We start from the raw sequence: 21,193 nt of genomic DNA on the forward strand, positions 1-21,193 counted from the left end.
TGCTCACATAAAACTAGGAGAGACAGCCTACAAGTTTCTCTATAGGGATAATATTTTTTTTTCCCCCACTACCTTAATTAAAGTCCTGGAAATTTTTGGAGCCTATGTTTACAGCAGCCTCTAGGACCAGCCTGGCTGAAGTGAAGAACCACTGCTACTTGAAACAGGTCAGGTAATCTTACAATGTTCAAATATTAAAGGCCCTGCAATCATCACTGGTGCTGGCAAAGGCAAGGTCTGACCATAGGCTTAAACACAGAAATAACAGCTTGTTTTATAAGCTAAATTTATTCTTCAGATTTGAAATAAAAAAAAAAAAATCTTTTAACAATTAAGTAGTTTTTTAATGTAAGGCAAGCATACTGCATCAGTCAGAGCTCATACATGGTCAAGCACATGGTTCAAAGAATCTGCTTCCCAGTTGAAGATACAAATAGTTTCCTCAGAATTGCAGAATGGTAAACATTTTGGAACTAAACAGAGCACAGGTACAGAAACACCACCACCAAATTCAAGATACTTCACCAACTCATGACCAAGAGGTAGCAAGTTCCAAATAACCATCACTGGTATGTGACTGCACCACAGAAAAATGCAGATCAGTAACACCAAAGCAGTTCTGTGCTCACCAAGCTAATTGAGGGATACCTGTTTGCAGCTGCTGCCACATGGCTCCCTCCTGGACAAAGGGAAGAGCAGCAGGCTGACAGGAGTGGGATTGCATTTCTTACTTGACAATTGAGAAGCTGTGGTGCAAGAGCGGAGCACACAAGACAAGCACTGACCATCATGCTGAAACATAGTGATGTGATCTAGACAACTCGGCTGCCTCAAACACTAGTGTCAGGGGAAAAAAACCATCCCAATGTATTTGCTTGTTAGTACAGGAAGAAAGCTGCTGAATCTTCACCAGCATTTGGCTTCCTACCTAAGAAGTTGCCCCCAGGTACAAATACAGGTATCTTAAATGCACTCCAGAATTGATTTAAGATCCTAGGCTTCACTCAGCTCACAATAGATGCTTTTGACATTTTTTTTGAAGCATAGGTTAAGTTTACTTCCACTGATCCATCTCAGATCTACTTTCACCCCTTAATCTGTCTGGCTTGCCCTCTTGCCTTTCAGTTCACAAAAAGGCTCTTTCTCTTGTCCCTTAAATGGGACCTTTCTACATACCCAGTTTGCTTCCTTTCTTGGTACTGTCTCTTGAGAACCTAGCTTTCTCAAGGAGCTCATTTTCCCCACAGTGCAGATTCTGCAACCCACTGCTTTATCTTGAGACTTCTTATCTTAAGGATTTAATCTTGAGAAAAATCCATCAGGTTGCATGTGTAGTTTTCTGTTCAGTGTATGTGAACTTTGACTTATCTGCATTCAACTCCAACTAGCATCCTGTTATCATAGGAGTGAGGAAAACAGCAGAAAAGAGAGGAACATCAAAAGATACAGGGTTAGAACCATTCAAAGTGTAGACAAAATTATTGTGATTTACTGTATTCTTACCAGAAAAGGGAAGCTGGAAAGCAGATGCCTGTGGTCTTAGATTGGGCAAAACTCCAAATTAATCTAGGTTAAGTGGAATGGAGAAAGAAGGAGCACGGTATTTTCTAGACACAATGCTATACAATTTCTAATAGTATATAGCTAATATATAGCTCTTCATAATTTATATCCACTTGCTTCAGAAACTTTCTGCTAATGAGAACCTGAAAACCTAACTTGCTTGGATCCTCATAATCACACCCCTTTCTTCTAAACTACCATGCCGCTATACTTAAGTATGTTGTGTAGAAGTGCAGTACTATATCATGAAATATGGAATGGAATGCTTCAGTTTAGCACTTCATGTTTTTGACGTGATTTTCCACTGCTTGCTCAGTGATGGTTTCATCTTCTTCGATATTTTTTTTAACCTTCTGGCCCACCAGATCGAAGATGGCTTCTGGGGGAAATCCCTTAGGCTCTCCCACCTTCACTGTCAGCATGTCAAGTGTCAGTACTGCACCTTCAGGAATTGTCACTTTTGCCACAACAGACTTGCCCAGCTACAGGGGAGGAAAAAAAAAAAAAAAAAAGTTTAAATCAAACACATTCCTAGGCTTAGTATGCCAAAAATGGCTAAAAATAGTCTGCAGTTACTTGGGAACAGGTCATGTGGAACTCCCCTCCCCATTACTTCTTATTCCAAATGAAGGCTGAGTTAGCATGGAAACCCTTCATTGTAACTAGGCTGCTGTGAACATCCAGATCCTTTCTGAAATTGGATAATGGCTCACTGGAATTTTTCAGTATCAGAATGGAGGTAATCTGATTAGACTGACTACTGTCCTAGCTTAGTGGAAAAGCAGCTCATATACAGTCAGAGAGACCTATTATTCCTATTACTAAGTGCTTTGTACTTGGCACTGGTGAGGCTGCACCTTGAATGCTGCGTTCAGTTTTGGGCCCCTCACTACAGGAAAGACGTTGAGGTGTTGGAACGTGTCCAGAGAAGAGCAGTGAAGCTGGTGGAGGGTCTAGAGAACAACTCCTATGAGGAGCAGCTGAGGGAACTGAGGTTGTTTAGTCTGGAGAAAAGGGAGGCTCAGGGGAGACCTTACTGCTCTCTACCTCAAGGAGGTTGTAGCAAGGTGGGTGTCTCTCTCTTTTCCCAAGTAACAAGTGATAGGACAAAAGGAAATAACACCAAGTTGTGCCAGGGGAGGTTTAGATCAGATATTAGGAAAAATTTCTTCACTGAAAAGGGTTATGAAGTGCTGCAACAGGCTGCCCAGGGAAGTGGTTGAGTCACTAGCCCTGCAGGTATTTAAAAGATGTGTAGATGTGTTGCTTAGGGATGTGGTTTAGTGGTGGACTTGGCAGTGTTAGGTTAATGGTTGGACTCTATGATCTTAAGGGTCTTTTCCAACCTAAATGATTCTGGGATTTCACTCAACTTAGTTAATGCCAGAAATAGCAGTTTATAGAAAACAACAGGTCTACACTGTGGTTACAGTGGACTAAGCATAAACACTGCATGCTGCTACTTAGCAGCATAAATTTTTGAGTGCAGAGGCAGAAACACTGCTGCAATAAACAATTACCAAGCTATTTTTCTGAATATAGAGTTATTAGCTATGGGTCTAAACGAGTTTCGGCTGTACATGAATCAAAAGCAGAAGTTACCTTTTCATTGCAAGCCATTTCACAGGGCAAGAGTTGTTTGACTGGAGAACCCATTGCTTTTTCCACAGTACGGATGGCTTTCACTAACTCCGCCAGTTCATTTGGCTCCAGGGATGCTTGGTGGTCACTTCCTTTCCATGTTTTGTCAAGAGTCACATGGCGTTCCACTACTTTAGCACCCATAGCAACAGCTGCCACTGAAATGGCTATGCCAGTTTCATGCCCCGAATAGCCAATGGGGATATCAGGAAAAGCTGACTGATACGCCTTGAATCATGACAAAGTTGGTCTGAATTACCAAGGTAGCAATTTCAAAGATAAAGCAAATTTAACAGTGATATTTGCAATAAAAACCACGGACAATTACTGTGCCACAAAACAAGCAGTTGGTTATGCTGAGAATGAATTTTTTTTATGGTCAACAAGTCACACTGCTTTACCAACTGTTATGTTCTAAGAATTTCACTAGGATTATCAATACTGACAAGGAAAAGGGGGTACGTTCTATTCTACAACTTCTCTTAATCCCATTTCCTTTTAATTCAGTTGTACTCTTCAAGGTTTTCAAAGCCTGCATCACTGTAAGTTACAGTAATAGAGTAGTGCTCTATTTTCATCCAAGAACCCAGTGGACTGGTCAAACTTAACCTGTATCCAAAGCAGATTTCTTCAACCCCATATTTAAAATCTGAAGCAATCCTTTCAGCCATACATAGGGGACAGTCACCCAATCCTAAAGGCAATTAAATGCAGCCATGTGCTATTCTACTAAAAATAACATATTACGTGTGCATAAAGCTAGGCAAGTGCTTGAACACTAACCAATTTGAGAAACTTTTCTTGCATCATTGTTAGGCATATCCAAGTAATATTTTCAGCAAAGGAAACTATACAAGGGCCTAATCCATTTTCTTCATTGCTCTGATACTCACATGAAGCATTTTTAACAAAAGTTTCTGATCTAGCCCCTATTCAGAATTATGTTCTCAATTCTGTGCACCTTCTTAATGGTAACAGTCTACATAATTTTTCTTTGCACTACAAAGCACAGGGTTAACCTGTTAACCACATGTCCTATTTTCCTCTGTTTAATTGTGAACACTCCAGTACTATGCTTTATCATATCCCTCAAAGCTGAGTTCTGCTAAAAGAGGATCCAATCGGTATTTGTACTTCAACACTTGCAGGAATTAGAGGAACATGATTCATCTTCTAACTTCTCAGAAGCAAATTCCAGCATGCCTAAGATCTGGAAATACATCTCAAGAAAAGTGCATAGCCCTTCTCTGGTACCCTACCCATGGCACACTCTGGGTTATTCACTGACCGATATAACACGGAGATTGACATCCTCTGGCTGAAGCGGGTATGCACTGGTGCATTGCAGGAAGCAAAAGTTTGGATTGATGGGCTTCACGATCTGATAAACCTTATGCATTGTGTTCATCGACTGCATCCCACTGGAAATCACCATTGGGCGACCTAACCATTAGAAAACATGCACATGTTTTGTCCTAAGTTGGTAAGAAAGCTACACCAGATTCAATTAAGTTCTTGAAGTAAATTAATTCAGTTAAACTAGAAAAGGAAGCTGGGTGAACATTTTTCTTCCAAGTCTGAGGGTGATTTTCTACTGAAGGTACTTTAGATTTTTTTCCAGAATCAACTGCAGGAAAGATCTAATAACTGATCTACTGAGACACAGTGATGTTTACCAAGATGGCTTGAAAGAAAATGCTTACCTTTCTTTGCAGTCTTTTCCAAATATGGAAAATTGTTTGTGTCTCCTGATCCTACTTTGAAAAATGGAACATCCAGTTCATGTAGGAATTCCACAGCCATCTACAAGGAAGAGAAATCCCTGCATTTTAACACACCACTTCAGCTGGATCAAAGTGGGAAATAAACACTGGGAAAGCTGGGAAATAAACAACCCTTCAAAGCAAAACCAAAGCTTAATTAAATAGGTTCTATCTATCTATCTATCTATCTATCTATCTCTATACCTCTCCCCAAAATACACTTCTGAAATAACATTTACTATTTTGTGGATATTAGTTTCTGACTTCCTGTCGTGGTTTAACCCCAGCCAGCAACTAAGCACCACGCAGCTGCTCACTCACTCCCCGCCACCCAGTGGGATGGGGAAGAAAATCGGGAAGAGAAGCAAAACCCGTGGGTTGAGATAAGAATGGCTTAATAGAACAGAAAAGAAGAAACTAATAATGATAACACTAATAAAATGACAATAGTAATCATAAAAGGATTGGAATGTACAAATGATGCGCAGTGCAATTGCTCACCACCCGCCAATCAACACCCAGTTAGTCCCCGAGCAGCGATTCCCCTCCCCCACACCCCAGTTCCTATACTAGATGTGACATCACATGGTATGGAATACCCCGTTGGCCAGTTTGGGTCAGGTGCCCTGGCTGTGTCCTGTGCCAACTTCTTGTGCCCCTCCAGCTTTCTCACTGGCTGGGCATGAGAAGCTGAAAAATCCTTGACTTTAGACTAAACACTACTTAGCAACAACTGAAAACATCAGTGTTATCAACATTCTTCTCATACTGAACTCAAAACATAGCACCGTACCAGCTAGTAGGAAGACAGTTACCTCTATCCCAGCTGAAACTAGGACACTTCCCTCCAGGTGAAGTATTGAGGTGCCTTCTTTTGTATTTCTACTACAAAACCAGATTTTCCACAGGTTTTTGACTGGGATCCCTGTCTCAAGGCAGTCTCTTTGGTCTCCCACCCATAGCTGGTCAAGCCAGCTGTAGGTACAGCTGCTTAGTACAGGTGAGCTCCACTGCTCCTCTAACTTCAAGATGAGCTTGTGGGCCACAGCATTCTTGGGGGTTTTTTGGCACTACCAGAGAGAGCAACTACCTGTAGATGGGAGCTTACCTGTTGAAGAAGAAATGTACTGCAGGCATGCAGGCAGTCTTCCTGCCACATACTTCCTGCAGGTCAGAAATACTAAACCACAGACAGGGTGTTTAGAACTACAGGTAGTTTTCCTGAATAGATCTGTTACTCTGAAAAATTGTATATTGAATAAACACCTGAAAAAAAGTAAGTGCCTAAAAAGGGAAATTCAAAATGGATTTGCTTCTAGGAGAGATACTAGAAAATAAATATAAAATATGCCAAAGAAAAGACTATAAAACAGTTTATTCAAATGTTAATTATACTCTGCCGCCTTCTAAAAATCTGTGTGCTATATTGAAGAGAATTGAGGAATTATTGGAGGCTCCATGAAAATCAGTATTGCATCAGTAAGTGGTCTTTTAAAAATTAGTACTTTTAAGGAAGAAAATCCCAAACCTATCACAGGCAAGAGCTATTCACATTCACATCCAGGGGAAACAACGAAATAGTTAGCTAACTTTGTCCCCCTTCAACCACCCACAAACACTTTTAATTTCTTCAGCTCATTCCCTGTTGCAGTAAAATTTACTTGGTGCCAGCAAAAGAGTGCTAACATCCAGAAGAGAATCGCATCTTTTTCGGTCTAATTTTTTAATCATAATTATAATGCAGATTCAATTTCTTGTACCTAGGATGCGTAACATCTCTTTAATATAGTTTATTCACTAAGATGCATTGTGCACGAAGACAATGAATACACTATATTAAAAAGCCACAGATCTAATCTGAGGAGATTGCACAAAATGAAATATGACAGATAGACCTCATATCTAAGGCCACTCTTCATTAGCTAAATATCTCTTGAAAATTGGCAGCTTTTCTGTAAGAGATTCAAGGAACAGGAAGTAATCTCAAATAATAGGGATGACGTTAAAGGGAGTGGTTCAATGGGATCCTGTCTTATGTCCAGTACATACTGGAACAGAGTAGATAAAGGAGTTACTCATTCATAGCCTTTACATTTACTTCACACATCACTTCACTGATTTCCTCATACAGTTAAACACACAATTTAACCTCTTCAACACAGCTGGAGTTCCAGAGATTATGTTCAATTTACAGAAGTTAATGTAGTCTCTAGGAATCATTACGTCAATTTATGCAATGTTTGCCCTAAGTTCCAAACCATGTCGTGCAGAAATGCCACCAGAAATCCTAGGAGCTATGTAATGTGATTACTGTTCAAAAAAGAAGGCACAAACATGTATCAGTACTGTTAATTAGCTGCTGAGGCCAAACACAAAGGAGCACAGTATCTTGAGAAAAAGAGGGTGCTCAGAGGTGGAAAGTGTTCTTAGCTGCTGCATATGAAAGGTGTTCTGCATTGCACTATAGCCTTTAAAAACTGAAGGTTTTAACATCAAACAGAGTGTGGGCTTTTTTCCCCCCAAAGGTATATGGGCCTTTAAGATCCCAGATATAGAAGTCCAAGACTACTGGATTTAATTATTCTTTTCTTAAAGGAGTAGGTGGTGTTCAGGAGGTCTTCTAGACATGAAGATAACAATAAAAGAAATGTCACAGCACCCTCTTTTCACAGATCTGAGTCCATGGCATCAGGCTATTGCAATACATCCAAAACACCTTTTTGTCTATCAGACATCTGAAGTAATTTTTTATGGTATTTGGTGCTTGTACCATCTCAGCTGGGGCACAGCAATTCAAGGATTTTGTTCAATAGGACAGTAAGTTGACAGAAGCAGTGAGAATGGCCAGAGGACTAGAAAAGACAGCATAAAAAGGTTGAAGGAATTGAAATTGCTTAGTCCAGAGAACGGAAAACAGAAAAGAGAGGTGATAATGGTGTTCAAATACACAGAGAGGAGATACAAGAAAAGTATGAACTTTTATGTCAGATGAGGCAGGACAAAAAATTACAAGAAAGGAGATTAAGCTGATACACCAGGAATTCTCTCTGGTGGTAGGGAGACTGAGGCACTGAACAGATCACCTTAAAACATTAAATAAATCCCATCCTTGTCCCATCCTCGATAAGGCTACTTGCAGAAAGACAGGGTCATTGCTGTGCTTGCCTTATGCAAGAGTGGTTAGCTTAATTCAGGAGGGTCTCTTTCAGTTTGGTTCTCTGTATTTTCTAGGCCACAAAGAAAAGTAAAACAATCTGTAATCTCTGATGTATATTGAGGTTTAACCGTTACCCAGTTTTCCAGCTTACACATTTCAATTGTGGGTTGCATTTGTTAATACTGTAACTAATATCATTTTGAGGTAGGCAACATGCAAGAGTTAAAGTACACATCTCTTAAGGGGGAACAGCCGCAGATGAGCATCATGGACTTTACAAGCTGGTGACTGACTGTTCAAGAGCCCACTGACAAAAATCAGTAAATGCTTCAGGAGTGACAGGGCAAGGTGGAGACCCTCTTCTTGAGATTAGTAAAAGAAAAAGGAATATAAGCATTTCTGCTGCTTAGAAACATCAGTGGAGGTCTAGTAAACAGCAGAAAGGAAAAAAAGAGGGAAATAATAGGGATTAAGTTGAGAAAGGAATCTGGTTTACAACATAGGCAGGTTTGAAATGCTTGGAGCCAATATGCCAGACAACACCAGATAATGGCCAGATTGCAGTCTTGATCTACACTCAAAGCCGTGATTGTTCATGGAGTTCAACTGAGGCTCTGTCTCCAATGTGATTTACTGTGCATAAATACCTCAGCATACATGGCAGATCTTCCAAAATGTTCAGCCATCTACTCAACCATTGCAGATGCACAAGTGAAGTAGCAGAAGTATAGTTACTCTAGTTTCCTCATTTAGAAATTCAACATCTGCATGTATTTAGTATTCTTTTTATGTAAGAACTATCGCACCTAAGTAATAACCAATAGACACAACAGCTGGACTCTGCTTGTCATTCCACTATGACTTACATACCTCATCCATGCCAGAAGCTGTGAAGAAAATTCCAATCTCCTCTGCATATTTCTTTAGGTCTCTATATTGGTCATGACTAAACTCCAGGTGGCGCTTGTGCTCCCCATAGGTCTTTCCCCAGGAGTGTTCAGAGGTATAGGGCCTTTCTAAGGCTTTCTTGTTGAATTTGTACTCCAGTTCGCTCTTCTGGAACTTAGCACAGTCTGCTCCGCAGTCCTACAAAACAAGCTAGTGCGCACTGAGTGGGAGTGGAAGTGCAAGTGAAACTGCACTCATCCTTAGTTGGAACACAAGGACTGTGCAATTAATGTGCTCATTTGCAGTGGAGTTTCACATTATCATCACAGCAGTCACAGGAATGGTACAAACACAGAGTGACAGATGACCTGCACACACATGAGCCCTTTTTCTTTCAAAATGCCTGTATACTTAGTAGAGCAGCAGTCTAGAAAGAAATCGCACTAAAACTACAAAACTGAACTGCCACTTGCGATGCATGCCACTTATTGGAAGAGTCGATTTCTGTGGTGTTTTCCAAGCTCAGTTGTCACAGGACAATTTTACATGAAAACAAGTGACAGGATTATGTAGAACAAGGACTATGAATCTGAAATTTGTATGAAGCGATATAAATGGTGAAGTTAAACTCACACTACGCTATTTTGCACTTTTACCACAGTCACGGATCTGAATGCATTATGCCCTGACTTCTCCTTTAACAATGGTACACCGTTTTCTAACTATGTTAGGAACAGTGTATCTAATATATACTATACCAAATTTTAAAACAGCTTGGCTGTCTTACTGGATGACACAAGTATTACCTCAAAAAACCATAATGCAATCAAACTGGAGGCTCATCAGAGAGTTACTTGGTTCTTCCCAAATTCACAGTTAGCTTATGACTCGAGGACCGCTGTAAGCCCTCGGAGACGATATAATCTGCCCGTGTTTGTCTGCGTCCATGGCACGTGCGTGTGCCGTGAACGAGGTAGGGGCTTCCTAAAAGCAAACACGATGAGATCACAGGCTGCGAGCCACGGACTGAGGGCGACAACGCCAGCACCCGCTTTGCTGGCCCTCACCCCGACTGTCTCCTTGCAGCTACTTTATTTTAAAAATTCCTCCCGTAAATCACTCCACTCCTCCCACGCGGTGCCACCTCCCGGAGACGATGCTCCCCGACCGGAGCGTCTCCCGGCTTTCCCGGGCCCCGCCGGTGCCCCGGGCCTCCCGCTCACCCGCACCGCGCTGCCTGCCTCACCGGAGCGAGCGAGCTAGCGGGCGGGCCTGCCCACCCGGCGGAGAAGGAAGCGCCGCGGGAGACGGGGCAGCCCCGCCCGCCGTGGCGCCCCGCCAGCCTGGCCGCGCTCCCGCCTCCCCGCCCACCGGAGGCAGAGCGGCCCCGCGCGCACCTTGGCCATGCGGATCATACGCTTGGCGGTGGCCAGGTCGCCCTGGTGGTTCTGCCCGATCTCCGCGATGATGAAGCACGGCTGCTCGCCGCCCACGCGGCGCCCGGGGCACAGCTCGAACTCCCGCGACATGGTGGCTGCCGCACCGCCGCCCGCGCGCGACTGCGCCGGCGCTCCCCAGCCCCGGCGGCGCCACCGCCTCGGCCTGTGGCGGGCAGCCAATCCGCGCTGCGGTGGGCGGGGCCGGGCTCCGCCGCCGTCCCCATTGGGCACCTCCCGCGAGGCGGGCGGGGCGGCGGCGCTCCTGCCTGCGGGGCCGCCAGGTGGCGCCGGGCGGGCGGCGGTGCTCCGGGGAGGCCGCGGCGGGGCGGGCCCGGCCCGGCGGCTGCGTGGCGCTGTGTGCGCGGGGGAGCCGGGAGGGCCGCGGGCGGAGGGGAGTGCTCGAGGCCGACGGGTCGTCTGGCCCCCGTCCTGATTTCCCTGGGGGCCTGGGGACCGCGTGCCTGTTCTGCCGAGAGCGAGTCCGGCACGTCTGGGGCGGGGGGCGGCGCTCGGCGGGGGCCAGGCCGGCGGGTCCCTGTGCCCGGGGGTGACGGGGGTTTTCAGCGCCGCGCCGGTAACAGGGAGCCGCTGGCGGCTCCCGCCCCGTCGGCGCCTCGCTGCCGCGCGGGAGGTGGCCGGCCGTGACCCTGCCCCGGGCAGGGCCTGCTAGAGATCCCTTGGTCCCGAAGCGCCCGCACGAACATCTCCAGCCTTCTCAAAGAAGCGTTTTCTGTGGTGGCAGAACACAGTTTACCAGGAAGCACTAACCAACTCCGGGCCCCCTACCTAAGAGACCCTTGATAATCACGGATACAGAGAGGATTTACAGGAAAAACTTGGTTTAGGCAAAACTTTAAATGACACACCAAAATAAACCATAAAGCATGCAGCAGTGTGTTTGGATCAGGACAGGGGTGGCATACGTTATGGCCTGCTTACACATCAGGTATCTACTGGATCTTCACAAAGCCCCACTCAGGTCGGCATGGGCAGAAAACTGTGTGCCCAAATGCTGGTGTTTCATTCACTTAATAGCTTCAAATACATCGGCAGAAACAAGTTTGACATTACACCTGGCCACATGGTTGCAAAAATTCCTGGAAATTATTCAGTTTACCTGTTTTGGATTGGGGGGGGGGGGGAGTAATAGGGGAGGGGGCCACAGGGGTGGCTGCTGTGAGAAGCTGCTAGAAGATCCCCCAGCTCCAAGTCAACCAGCCTCTGGCCAAGGCTGAGCCCATCAGTGATGGTGGTAGCACCTCTGGGAGAACAGATTTAAGAAGGGGAAGCAGTAGTGGGGGAAGAGATTGGAATATGAGAGAAACCCCTCTGCAGACAGCAAGGTCAGTGAAGAAGGAGGGGGAGGAGGTACGCTGGAGGAGGTGATGCCCCTGCAGCCCGTGGTGAGACGGCAGGCTGTCCCCTTGCAGCCCTTGGAGGTGAGCGGGAGAGCAGATGCTCACCTGCAGCCCATGGAGGAGCCCACGCCAGAGCAGGTGTCTGCCCCCAAAGATGGCTGTGACTCCATGGGAAAGCTCATGCTGGAGCAGTCTGTGCCTGAAGGACTGCAGCCCACAGAAAGGACCCTGGAACGCTGGAGCAGTTTGTGAAGGACTGCAGCCTGTGGAAAGCACCAATGTTGGAGAAGTTCATGGAGGACTGTCTCCCATGGGAGGGACCCCACACTGGAGCAGGGGAAGAGTGAGGAGTCCTGCCCCTGTGGAGGACAGAGCAGCAGAGACAATGTGTGATGAACTGACCCCAACCCCCATTCCCTGTCCCCTTGCACCGCTGCAGGGGGAGGAGGTAGAGAAAAGCGGGAGTGGAGTTGAGCCTGGGAGGGAGGGAGGGGTGGAGGGAAGGTGTTTTAACATTTGGTTTTACTTCCCATTATCCTTGTTTTGATTTGATTGGTAGTAAATGAAATGGATTTTGTTTTTTCCCCAAGTTGAGTCTGGTTTTTGCCCATGATCATAATCAGTGCATGATCCCTGTCCTTGTCTCGACCCACAAGCTTTTGTTTATATTTTCTCCTCCTCATCCCACCGGGGCGGGGGGGGGGTGAGCAAGCGGCTTCATGGTGTTTTGTTGCCATTTGGGCTTATACCACGATAATACCTTTTCAGCTTCACGCTTTATATAACAAGGTGAGTTTCTTGGTTTATGGCGTGCAAAAAAACCAGGTTATTTTCCTGATGGGAAGTATGTTGATTTTATTAACATGGTCTGGATTTGCATAGGTTACTGTGCTGGATATACTTGGATGGAATTGCCCCTAGCAGAGGCTGTTTAATATATTTACCCCCAAACTAATTACAGATTCTTCATCTAACCTGCTTATTTTTTTCTTTCCTTATGCAGAAGTGCACATTGTGGAAACTAGTATTTCTGTTCAGAGAAAAATTTTAAGGCTTTACACATTTTCAAGAAGATGGACAGCAAAAATACTAAAATTTTTCAAACAAAATTATTGAATAGATCAGAACGTTCTAGCTGACTGTATTCTGATTTTGGCTTAAAATATACAGATAAGCACAGTAAGACTATTTGTAAGACAAAAATAATTAAAAAGTATAAAACAGAAGTGTACAATTCTAACAACAATCAAATGGAGTATGGGGGTAAAAAATTCTTAATTCCTTTTCCCTTGAAGCAAAATTGACTCAAAATAGTATGTACTGCTGTGGTTTCAACTAAACACCATTGTATAACAGAAAAAGATTGTAACAACAATGTTAAGTAATGCTACATGCATATCCCTTCTTTCCACTGAAACTTTGCTTTCCTCGTGAACTACCTCTAACTTAGCTGTGACATTTTGCCCATGGTCATGGTTAACTTCTTCCAGAGCTTTAAGGATAAAGAACATTGTAATGAAAATTTGCAGGTGTGAAATAAAAATTTAGTTGTTAAACTTGAGAAGCAAGTTTCTGTGTAATTGCAAGTAGGTTCTGCGAGTCAGTTATACTAACAGAATAGCTTAATGAGCAGTCTGTTTGCATTTGTTGCATGTAGTGGTTTATTGACCATAACCATTGGGTAACTACATTTTAACTCCAATAAAAATAAAACAAGAACCATCTGTTTTAAGATAATGTTATCAGTCAGGAGTTAAACCAAACCAAGCTATGCTGTGTGGACAGAGACTACCCAGAGATCAGTGTGATCTCAAAAAATGTGATAATTTGTCCCCATTTCTGCCTTCCTCCAGTTTTCTCTTGGCTGAACCTGATAAGACTGGAAAATGTTGAATTGCTTGTTTACTTACTTTAACCGCATTTTTTTTTTCTTTCATACAAGTGTATATCTTTGGAGAAAAATGATGAGTTAACAGCTCTGAAGAAAGAAATACTCTGCTTTCAGAGGTATTCACATGGTTAGTTATTCCCCCTCCTGTCCTTCCTCCAGGGCATATATGGCTTACTTTCTGTCTTCCTGCAGTATCTCTTCCATACTTTGAAAGATTAAAAAAGCCACAGGCCTGTAAAAAAAAAAAAAAAAACCAAACTGGAAAAATCCCTTGGACTCTAAACATAATTTGTAAATGCTTAAGAGTAGCATTACTAGCACCCATGGGAGTTAATCAACAGCAGCCACATCTCATGGAACCAGCTACATAAAATCATTTACCATGGAGCATTCCTTACAGTGAACATTTGGAAGGTTATTAACAGTCCTTGTTGAGATTGTTGAGGTATTCCCCTCTTTGATAACTAAAAGGCAATATCCAGGTGGTGAATTAAGGACAGGGAAAGTGGGTAGTGGCTACCTGACACAGGCTGCTGGAAAGCTTCAAAGCTAGGTGTTAGTGGAGTAGACTTGATCAAAAAAAACTCAGAAGTTAAGAAATAATGTTCCAGCTATGATGGAGATGTGTAGATGGTAGGGAATTATCACCACTGGAAGCTGCTGACTGTGTGACGTAAGAAGCTCAAATTACTGGTTATGCCAGTTCACTTTAAGCCATCAAAATCACTGAAAGTTAGGCGAGTCCTTACAGTCCTTTCTGTTCACCCTAGTCATTAATCCCTGATATGACCAAAGAACACACAAAGACTGAAAGTATTGGGCTCCTAGAATGAAAAGAGACCACACCAGTGGATTTCTGGTGATCAGAGTAAGGTTAAACTTGGAAATGAGACAGAATATCAGGAAGGTCTCCACTGGTGACATAAAACATAGGACTGCAGCTGTCTCAACGGTTCTGCTGCTGCAAGTCCCAATATTGTGAAAAAAACAACCACCCCACTTCTACTCTCACAAAGCAGGAAAGGTGAGAAATTTGCATTTTTTTGGCACGTATTTTGGAAAGCTGAATATTTCTGCCATATTTTTACATTCAGGATCCTCTTGCTTGCTTTCTCTTTGTATTCCAAGTGATGGCAATGTATTAATTTTGTAAGAAAACTTACGGTCCCAGAGGAAATTAAACTGTAACACTTTGCTGTAACACTGTCAGACAAAACTAGCTTGGTTTTTAAAATCTAGATTTCTCATGGTAAGGCCAGAGAAGTATACAACACATTTATTTGCACCCATTCTACACAGATGCAAAAATGTATCAGAAATCTCACAAGAGATTCAAGAAAAGAGAGGGCCACCAGCACTGTGGTAATCAAAGGGGTTAAAAAACTTACTGAAGTGGGAAAAAAGGAACAAAATTTCCTCTTAAAAATACCTTCATGGGCAAGAAGAGGAACATTAATTTAGCAGAGTTATATCTGCTGGTCAAATAAACCAGGGTAAGGTTTGCTGTCTCCAAGGACCTGAATATGTGTGTCATAGCCTTGTGTTTTGGTACGCTTCAAAAACCAGCAAGTTCAGGGATTCAGCTCATTTTCTCAGCGCTCCTGAATCCATGTCTCAGCTAGACAATATGGAGGAGCTGGAGAACTAAAAATAGTTTACACATACTTCTGCGTTCTGACAAAGGCCACTTCTGAGGGTATCTTACTCCAAAATCATCCTCTGACAGACATACAGGCACAATTCTGACATTCTGGACCTGTCTGTGAGGTTTTAATGGAACTGAAAATCAGTAATTGCATTTATTATGATTTTGTGATACATGTCTTTTTTGTGGGGTGCAGCTCAATTGGGTCTTAATGCCTCATCTACACACAATATTAGCACCACATACTGTCCTTTGCACAACTGCAGTTATAGTAGTGTAGTAAGTGCTTTTGCTGGTGTTGGCTGTTCCCTGAGACTGCAGTAGCAGTGACTACTTGAACACAACCACCACAGTCTCAACTGTATAGTACTATGTGAAAGACAGCCTAAGAAATTGTCTCAATTTCAAACCAGAAATGGCCTTGAGGAGCAGCATACCATGATACATCAGTGCTGAAGTGACATGCAGATTGAATGCTGTCTTTTATAAAGCAGTGAAACCTGTAAATAATGGTGGGAAGAGGACACTGTATAAATACCATTTTTTGCTTTGTCTGCTTAAGTGCTGCAGACAATATAAAAAGCAGGAACATGTGTATCCATACAAAACCAACCAGTTCTCTAGAAACAGGTCAATTTGGAGGCTATTTCATAGCCAGGAAAGTTTCATGATAACTCAAGCTGTATTAGGCATTTCTACTGGTCAATTACATTGACTACAGTCACAGGTGGATACAAATGCAGGTATAGCTTATTTAGGGGTGCTGAACCACAGTTACAGAAAGAGATTTGAGTAAAATACAGTCCCTACGGAAATCGTTACATTTTGTGTAATGGGCAATATATACTTTTTATGTTTATGAACAGTGTCTAGAGAAAGAATAAAAAGTTAAAAGTATGTTGCAGGTATTACTAATATACCCCATAATAGGCCATAATAATATAATTTCAGGAATTTTATAGGGTTGAAAGTCATACCATAATCTTGAATTTCAAGACTGTAAAAATGAACTAACCATTTATTAAAACATCTCACACTTACTACTGACTGTGCAAAGCAACTTGTGAGTGTAACCTTAATATAGAATGCATATAAATCCTGAGAATAATTATGACATTTTGCCCGAAAGAGCAGTTCATTTAAAAAGTATTTCTTAATTATAATATTTGAAGTAAGTCTCTAATGTGCTATGTCTCACTGAATTTTAGTTTACACTCTAATATACTAGCCTATGAGACTTCTCCAACTAAACAATACAGCTTGCAGCCCAAAGCCTCAACTTGTTCCTAGAAGTTCATTACATGCTCTAGGTTCTTCCTACAAAAATGCTTACCACCAGCTCCACAGAACAGACACACCCTTCTTCCTTGGAGCAAGTTCCTTGTTGAACCATCAGGTAAAGAAGCAGGAAAAAGATGCCTCCAGAACATAAATAATTAACTTCTGGAACAATTTTACAATGGCAGAATACCATTTTGCCTATGATAGTCTAGAGTGACTCCCTGTGCTTTTCTTTATCCTGTATTAAAGCAGTAGAATTAGAGGTAAGAGGATATGCAGCTATACGTATATAATTCTAATGTAAAGCACAAAACCAATAAACAAATAATAAAAGTACAGAAACTGTGGAACAGTGAGAGAACTATTCCAACTGAGGCAGTTTTATACTACCTACCACTTACTTCTTGATGAGGGTGTGGCCAAACCAATTCCAAAATTGTATTCTGTGAAACTCGGCGTGATGTCTAAACCCCTGGTTCTGTTGGAGATTTGTCTTTTATTTCAGTGGGACAGCCATGTCACAGTGAGGATTTTATGGATATATTTGTGCACAATAATGAGAAGTACACTTTGAATAGAATAGAACAGAACAGAACAGTTCCAGTTGGAAGGGACTTGCAACAATCTTCTAGTCCAATTGCCTGACCACTTCAGGCCTGATCAGAGTGAGATAGTTGTCACACTGACAGTTATCACACTAGCCAAATTGAATTTACATGCAGTAGTGTTTTATTCAGCAATTACAGAGCTTGAGACAAGAAGTGCATGTAGTTTATGCAGTCAGATACAAACAGACTTTTATACAGTCCTGGAGCTTGGCTGGCATGATAAAAGACCTTTGAAGAGTCATGGTCCTTGAAGCAGGTAATGCTTGCATCTACATAGTTTGTAGAAAGAGAATTCCATGATGATCCAGTGCTGATGACAATTTGCCAGCAGCAATTCCTTTCGAATATCAAGATCTAGTTCATTTATAAAATGTTTGAGTTTCTCAGTGGATTTTAAGTCTGTGGTCTCCTTTCCTTGGACTATATGCTGTGCAATGCTGGTGAGCGGTAACTTCCCCTGGCCACACCATTTGCCTCATCTTGTTGTTTGTCTGCTTCTTTGTCCTCTTTGTTATGTCTAAAGCAGTGTTCCCAGCTCTTAAGGTTATAATTCTTCAATAACTAGAAGCTGACTGCCAGTGAGATGTGTGCAGCCTTGTGGCCTGTTTTCAGCCTATGCATATATTTTCAAGGTCTCTGGTATTATCCCACACTTAAACTCCACATCTTAACAAAAGACACCAGGTACCAAGCTTCAGTTTGCATTGCAAATTCGGAAAAGCTGGTAACAAGCCTAACAGACCACCAGTTCTGTGGCTTGCAAGGCTAGCATTAGGTTTATTACTAGCAATGATGGTTATCATTTTTACTGGGCCACCCAGACAACAGTCACAGGCAGTATACCTCCCTGTGGTGACAGCAAGAATTTGTTTTCCATAGATTTTCTCTATTTCAGCCCAGCATCTGAATTTAAGATTCCACTCAAGTTCTGACTAGCCAAGATTACCAGCATGTTTCCCTTTTGCTCTGTGCAACTTTCTCTTGCATGTTTGAAAGCCAGCCTGTGTATTTTGAATGAGTCTAGATGTGCTAGCAGTTCAGTAAATTGCAGTAATGGATGGACTTATCCTGTCACGAGATCTTGTAGAGTTTAAATAACTGTTTTCCACAAGGAAGAAGTGGGAGACTGAAGCTGGATGAAGTATTTGGATGGGGTGGCTGGGACAGTGTGAGCAAGACAACTGTGTCTGACAAACAGTGATTAAGGGTTACAGAGATGGGAAGGGATTCAGAAGGGAAAAGATATAAGGAGAAACTAGGGAATAAAGAGAATAAAGAGTGGCACTGGCTGATACTGGGTCAATGGACTGGGGAGAATTGGATGAAGCAAGAGCTGAGGAGCTGAAGAAGCTGGACTGAAAGGTGTGGCACGAGGGAACTTGAAGGAGACTGGTTTCATAAAAAATGCTGCTGGGAACAGCAGCTGAGGGGACTGAGCCATGAAACTCAAAGAGCTTTTTCCTGGTGCGATGAGTAATATGAGACAAATGGGACTAGGAATAAGGAGTCTGCATGAGAAAAAGACAGGAGAGAGACACTGAAGGGTACAGAACAGATGGTGTTAAATCTTTTTCCTAAAAAGTCACAGGTGAGGGGCTGTGATCCATTAGAACACATTCAAAATTGGTAAAGATCTTGAATTTAACCAGAGGCCTGCCATCAGCATATTTTCTCCCTTCTTCAGCATAACTGTCTCCTCTCCTTCAGTTATTTCCTGTACCAAAGGAGCACAGATCTGTATGTTCCAACCCTGTGCGTATCACTGGGACACACTGCTTTTTGATTTGACAATGCACATGATTAGGGCTATGACACAAAGCACATGTTTAGGGCTATAAAAACCTCAGAAGGTAAGGGCTGCTACTTTTAAGATTGTTTTTCAGTCATCTTTTTTGCCTCTTCTAGCATACTTATAGAACAGTCAGCAAAATATCTCCCCCAAAAGGAATCTTGCCCCAGGCTCTACCAAGTGTGGTGGAGGTGACTGTCCTAAAGTCTGTACGTTCTGTGTTTTAGAAGATAGCAGCCTGACAGTGATCAAAGCTTTAGGGAAGAGAAAAGCTGGTCTCTAAATTGAGTAAGTTCTGATTCACCATGTATTTGCTGCCGAGTTGCTGGGTGATACTGAGCAAATCACTAAAACAAGCTTTTCACATCTAACTGTCCATTTGTATTCTTTATCTTATGGCTGGCTTATTCAAGGCATTGTGATTTAGTTTACAGAAGTGTTGAATTCTTGCAGCTACAAATCAGTAGAAGTGTGCTGAACCAATGCGATATATATAAAATACCTGGTCTTTGGTATCTCTAAATTGGCACTGGGAGTAAAGAGACACTGTCCACTCTAATCTGACTGTACCTCAGTTCTACTCTGTAGGGGCAGAGGAGGGAGGACTGTACAGTCTGTAAATTGAGGGGGGGGGGGGATAATTCTCTCTCACCTTGCTGAGAGGTGTGTAAAAGTAAATTATTAGTTTAAAAAGCTTCTGCACTCGTAAAAGGCACAAGGGAGAGCCATAGGACAGAAGTTAATAAATCTGTTGTCAGAGCAGCAGTTGAAAAGTATGTGGTGCAGAAAGCCTGGGCTGACACACAAAACAATAAATACTTAGTGTCAGGGTCCATGGGCCCTATAGTCCCATGTCAGCTTAGTTGGGGACTGTCAGTCCTGCCTCAGTGCTGCTGTAGGAGTGCCAGTCTACACCTCAGCCTCCTGGCCTGCCTGGCTGACATCGCAGCTTGACCTCAGACCTGCCTTATCACTGCTATCTGTGGGCTGAGGTCATAGCCAAAGCCATTCCCAGTTGGTTTGTAGACTTCAGTCAAAAGTTCTCACCAATTTGCATTCACTTCCATTGTGAGACGCACATCTTGGATTTGGATCCAGTTGCTTTTCTCCAACAGATCAGAAGGCACAGTGAACAACAGCTTCAGGTCCTGGTACACAGTTCAGGCTTCCAGCACCTTGGAAAGAAATCCTTGTGCACCGTTGCTCTTGGAGGTGAAGGTCAATTGGCCTGCTCTTTATGGACGTATTGTGTTAAATATCTCTATGGAATGAGCATGGAGGGGAGAGACTGAGATCATACCACCTACCTCAGAAAAGAACCTGGCATTCTTGAGCCATGCATATGATGGCTGGTAAAGATGAGATAGTCTGAGCAGCTTAAACTAGCCATATTTCTGTCCACTGCTTAAAGATACTTGTCAGTGTTGCAAGGCAGTACAAAATAGCATTCTAGCAGATGTCGCCCTTGTTCTGCATCTTTAGAGTCCTATATGACCTTTCAAAATCCTGATATTTCCTGGGAAAAGTACCATACTTGGGTAGATAACTTGGCAAACAGAAGAAAGGATGTATTTCCTGCTAGCAATTACCTAATAAATTTACTTCCTTGGGAGGCCAGCATGCACAGTCCCTGCCAATGCTGCGCCATATCCTGTTTTTGTCAGTGTTCAACCTGTGCTCCCAACTGTGGGCAGTGCTGATTTTCTCTGACACTACATACAGCTCTAGTTGTTTTACTCCAGACTGTTGAGAAAGGAGATTCATGAGAAAAGGGCCTAATTTTATTTTTCTTCTACCTCTTATTTGACCTGTTCTGTATTGTCATGCTAGAACTTTACAGATAGTCCTAGCTATTAGTTTTCCTCTCAACACTTCAATACATGTAAACCATGGTATACTGTGTTCTAGCAGCTGTATTTTATGACACCATTCATCTCACCATAACAACTGGAGTCTGAAAGCTCATACTATCATCTCTGCCTTTGACTTGCAAGACTAAATGTAGGAAGATGCAGTTCACAGAAAAGGAACAACAGATCAAAATAAAATGGAGGAACTGCTGAAAGTGGCAATGTAGTTCAAGTGTGACTCCATGAAAGCTCACAGCTCTGTTTTTATTCTCAGTTCCCTTGTGGAGAAAAGTTGCCTGATCTACATGCTCATAGCCTAT

The 21,193-nt window shown here is 42.8% G+C and overlaps 1 protein-coding gene across 1 annotated transcript; it reads right to left on the reverse strand.

Moving 5' to 3' along the window:
• Positions 1-269: 269 nt before the first annotated feature.
• On the reverse strand, positions 270-10,593 carry NANS (N-acetylneuraminate synthase). The gene is made up of 6 exons (XM_030004224.2): positions 10,410-10,593; positions 8,995-9,210; positions 4,908-5,007; positions 4,493-4,647; positions 3,166-3,432; positions 270-2,045 (listed from the first exon to the last, which is right to left on the reverse strand). The coding sequence occupies exons 1-6, from the start codon at positions 10,539-10,541 to the stop codon at positions 1,836-1,838; spliced, it is 1,080 nt and encodes a 359-aa protein (XP_029860084.1). The 5' UTR covers positions 10,542-10,593; the 3' UTR covers positions 270-1,835.
• Between the last annotated feature and the right edge of the window lie 10,600 nt (positions 10,594-21,193).

Source organism: Aquila chrysaetos, chromosome Z (assembly GCF_900496995.4).
Source record: "Aquila chrysaetos chrysaetos chromosome Z, bAquChr1.4, whole genome shotgun sequence".
NCBI classification, from domain to species: Eukaryota; Metazoa; Chordata; class Aves; order Accipitriformes; family Accipitridae; genus Aquila; species Aquila chrysaetos.